Below are 4,370 nucleotides of genomic sequence, written 5' to 3' on the forward strand. Positions count from 1 at the left end.
GGGGGGGGGAGGGAGAGGTAGAGAGAGAGAGAGAGAGAGAGAGAGATAAAGAGAGAGAGAGATAAAGAGAGAGAGAGAATGTGTGTGTACACAGGCTTCTTCCAGTTTCTTTCTACCAATTTCATTCACAAGGTATTGGTCAAGCTGCAGCTACAGAAGAAGACACTAGCCAACAGTGTTCATTGAGTGAGACTAACCACACATCCATACCTGTGCCTATTAAATGTAAGAATTAATGCTTAAAATTACTAATTAAAAAAAAAAATTAGTGAGGAAACTCCTCGAAGCTCTGAAACTAAAGTTCAAAGAACAGAGAAAACTGAAAGAAGAATAGAGAGTAAAAATGTTTACTTACTATTTTATTTGGCCCAATATGTTGTTTTACAGTAGTTTTTGAAGAAATTGAATTCATTTTGCTTGTAGATTACTGGTAAGAAAAATATATCACATATTTCTTTGTATCTGGAAAAGAAGGAAATATTTAATTGATTTTCTTAAATTGATTTATTGAAGAGAAAATATTTAGTAAGAATAAAATAAAATGCCAAAATATTTAATTTCTTCACAGTCACCTCTGTCATGACTATTACTGCTGTCATTTTCACATCCAGTTTTCCATTTAGCATGGATTGCATTGGTTCATCATTGGTTCATCAAATCAGCTTTTATCCAAAGCTAATGCCCTCCCAGACAAGGTGAGGCCCTGATCTAGCTTATACATTTCATTTTTAACATGTTTTCTATGGTTGGATGCCATTCCTATCACCAACCACTTTATGAAATGAACTAGGAGCAACACAAGGAAGGTTGTCATGTCCTTGGCAAGGCTCATGGGTCATTCTCATCAACATCATTAGAATTAGCAGGTCAGATAAAATGCTAAGCACTATCTCTTCCAGCTCTTTACATCCTGAGTTCAAATTCCATCACGGTCAACTTTACTTTTCATCCTTTCAAGGTTAATAAAATAAGTACCAGTTGAACATGGATTGATATAATCAACTCACTCCTCCACAAAAATTGCTGGCTTTGTGCCAAAATTTTAAATTATTATTATTATTATTATTATTATTATTATTATTATTATTATTATTATTAAGGCAGTGAGCTGGCAGAGTTGTTAGAATGCAGGGCAAAATGCTTAGCAATATTTCATCCACCTCTGAACTTTACTTTCTGAGTTCAAATTCTGCCAAGGTTAACTTTGCCTTTCATCCTTTTGGGGTTGATAAAATAAGTACCAGTTGAGTATTATAGTCAATATAATTGACTTAGCCCTTCCCCAGAAATTGCTGGCGTTGTGCCAAAATTTGACACCATCATCATCATTATTATTATTATTATTATTATTATTATTATTATTATTATTATTATTATTTGCCCTCCACTAAAATTGCTGGCCTTGTACCTAAATTTAAAACCATCATCACCTTTAATATTATTATTGTACTCAACCAGTAATACAATGTGATTAGAGGAAAGTCAGCTTTCACATGCTATAGAGGGTTGGTGGAGGACATATCAATGGCCTGAGAGTGATTCTGATCATTAACAAGAAGAGTCTGAGTAGACTTTTATTATTTTCAGTTTGGTCATTATGGACAGTTTCCAAAAGTCCTTGGCCTGGCATTATCTCACAACACTGTTTGATAACCAGTGTTGGTGTGTTTAAGACCCCATAACTTGGTGGTTCAGTAAAAGAAATAATAGGCTTAAACAAAAAAAGTTACTGAGATTGATTCATTTGACTAAAATTCTTCAATGTGGTGTCCCAGCATGACAGGGACTAGTAAAACATAGAAGATATATATTATCATCTTAATGACTACAAGCATCAGATAAGACTACATTTAGTCATTGTTTTCAATGACTTGTTTCAAAGTAAGGTAATAATTTTCCAGTTTACAGAACACCAACCAGCTTGGACATACTTATGTGGAAAACTGGAAATAAATGACACTGCTCAAATGAGTTGATTGCTTACAAAGATCATGTAACATGAAGCTAGAACATGCTTTTGCAGTAAACTGCAAGGAAATGTTACTGTCTGTATGAAAAGTAAGGCTTTTGTTTAGAGCCAGTGAACACATAAAAATGAAGGGAAACATTCACTGACTTTCAATATATAGTCTTTAACTAGTTCCAGTCACTGGTGTGTGGTCATACTGGGGCACTGCATTCAAAGATTTTAATTCATTGTATTGATTCTAGGACTTTGTTTAGTACTTATTTTATATTTGGGGAGAGGAAAAACAAAGTGGGTGGGATTTGAACTTAGCTATAAGGGAACATAAACAAATAACATGAGGTATTCTCTTCTGAACTCTACATATTATTGATATATTTTTTAACTTATAAATGTCTGCCGTAGAACTCAGAGTTTAATATGTATAGTTTCACAACACAATCTTGAGGAGAACCCACTGACCCTTAGAATTACAGATAAGTCTGTGATTACATATTATGTTTACAGTGACATCTGTCAATTCTGAACTCGAATCTAGCCAGAGTCCACTTTAACTTTCAAAAAGTAATACCAATAATATATTGTTTCAATTAGTACAGTCTCTTCCACAAAAATGGCTTTCTCCAAGTAATCCTTATTATCTACAAGAATTATAAACTGTTGGCTAACAAGTAATTTTAGAATCCATATATGTTCCATGACCTCATTGAATAGCAAACCAATAACTATGATGCATCCACATATATTTGAGAGGTGATGCTTTCTGAGACATGTGAGAGGATTTTGTTTCATTGACATTTCATTATTCTATGGTTCAATGCTCTTCTTAACACCAACCACTTTACACAGGCATAGGGAGGGGGTTCTTCATGATGCCATGTCTTTGACAAGACTAAAAGGTCCTCACAACCCTATGCTTAAGAGAGTGTAGTGAGGGCATATTGAGTTAAGTATGCATATTCAAGACACACAAATAAGATGGCAGAGAAGTAACAGAGGCTTCTGTAAATCAAAGGATAAAATTATGATAGCAGGCTGGGATAGAGGGAATGAATTCCATTTTAGCTAGCAGCTGAAATCTTCCTATATATTTTTTCCTCTAATACAGCACCAAACTACAAACTAAAACCAATGTTACAAAAATAATCATGGCCAAACTTTAATCATAATGAGACTGGCAATATATAAAAAAAAGGATTTCCCAGTAGTTATAGATTTTTGTTAGGGTTAACCCCAAGTATCTCTGCTTAAGCAGACCTTTGGCAGGGTGTTTGACAATCAAATGATTTGGGGCCATCCAAGCGCATTACCCCAGATATGATTTTATTGAGACTTAGAAACCATGTCAAGAAGTGTAATAGTTGTATGAGTCAGCACTGAAATCATCTTCATTTAGGTTGTATATTGTACTTTAAGTCCAGAGTTTTACAGGATGGCATTGAGAGATATGGCTGCTGTCATTGGTCCATTAAACAACTACGTAAGCCCCTATGAGGAGTGGGTGGGTGAAAGGTGTGGTTGAGGATAGGGTTTGTCATACATAAAGAAAAATTATATTCTTGTTCCATAAAGAATAAGAATCCTGTTGTAGTAATAGTAAATCAGCGGGAGATTCAAAAAGAAGGAAAACCACTGTAGAGTTCTAAGAGATTCAAGAACATGGCTGAACTGTTTACAAGAAGCAAGTTACTGTTTTGTGTTTTTAGGCCGATGTATATGCTTAGTGGAGAAAGCTGGAAGCTGGTCTGGTTGCATGCTTCAACTCTAACAATAAACAAAACTTCCTTTCTTGCTAAATCTGACCCCCTACCCCCTTTAACTCAAACTGGGGTGAGAGGAATGAGATTATAGAATCTCACCAAAGAAAAAAAAATTCCTTTTCAAAACAGACTTTATGTAAAGAACAACTTGAGTTTCACTTAAGCGTGTCTTAGACACAGTTCTATTGCAAAAATTTAACTGGGTTCCTCTAAAAAAGTCAGCTTACTTACTATAAGCAACAAACTTATAATGAAATGGCCGATATGTAGCTACTCTATGCCAGGGACTTTATTTTCACCTCAACACACCTACTCTCTACAACAAATAACTCTGACATGTGTTTCCTTCATTATATAACCTAGATGAAGGAGAACAAACCATCAGAGCAGAACATTACTGAAATTTACTTTTCACTCTTTCACAATGTTAACAGAAATAACATTTAGCTCTCCCTCTCTCTCTCTCTCGGGAAGAGAGAGCTAAATGGAAGGTGTGTATGTGTGTGTGTGTGTGTGTGTATATATATATATATATATATATATGTATGTATAAATATATATAGATATATTATGTATATATATATGTGTATATATATATATATATATATATAGATATATTATGTATATATATATGTGAATATATA

At 34.1% G+C, this 4,370-nt stretch overlaps 1 protein-coding gene across 4 annotated transcripts in view; it reads right to left on the minus strand.

The window, feature by feature from the left end:
• The window catches only part of LOC106869304 (pleckstrin homology-like domain family B member 1), a 462,567-nt gene that overhangs the window by 290,033 nt on the left and 168,164 nt on the right, over positions 1–4,370 (minus strand). For all 4 annotated transcript variants that reach the window (XM_052967731.1, XM_052967733.1, XM_052967734.1 and 1 more), the window contains exon 3: positions 356–462. In XM_052967731.1, coding sequence (XP_052823691.1) covers positions 356–412 — 57 coding nt within the window. In that variant the 5' untranslated portion in view covers positions 413–462. The remainder of the gene's footprint in view (positions 1–355; positions 463–4,370) is intronic.

The sequence above is a fragment of the Octopus bimaculoides genome, chromosome 5 (assembly GCF_001194135.2).
Source record: "Octopus bimaculoides isolate UCB-OBI-ISO-001 chromosome 5, ASM119413v2, whole genome shotgun sequence".
Taxonomy (NCBI): domain Eukaryota; kingdom Metazoa; phylum Mollusca; class Cephalopoda; order Octopoda; family Octopodidae; genus Octopus; species Octopus bimaculoides.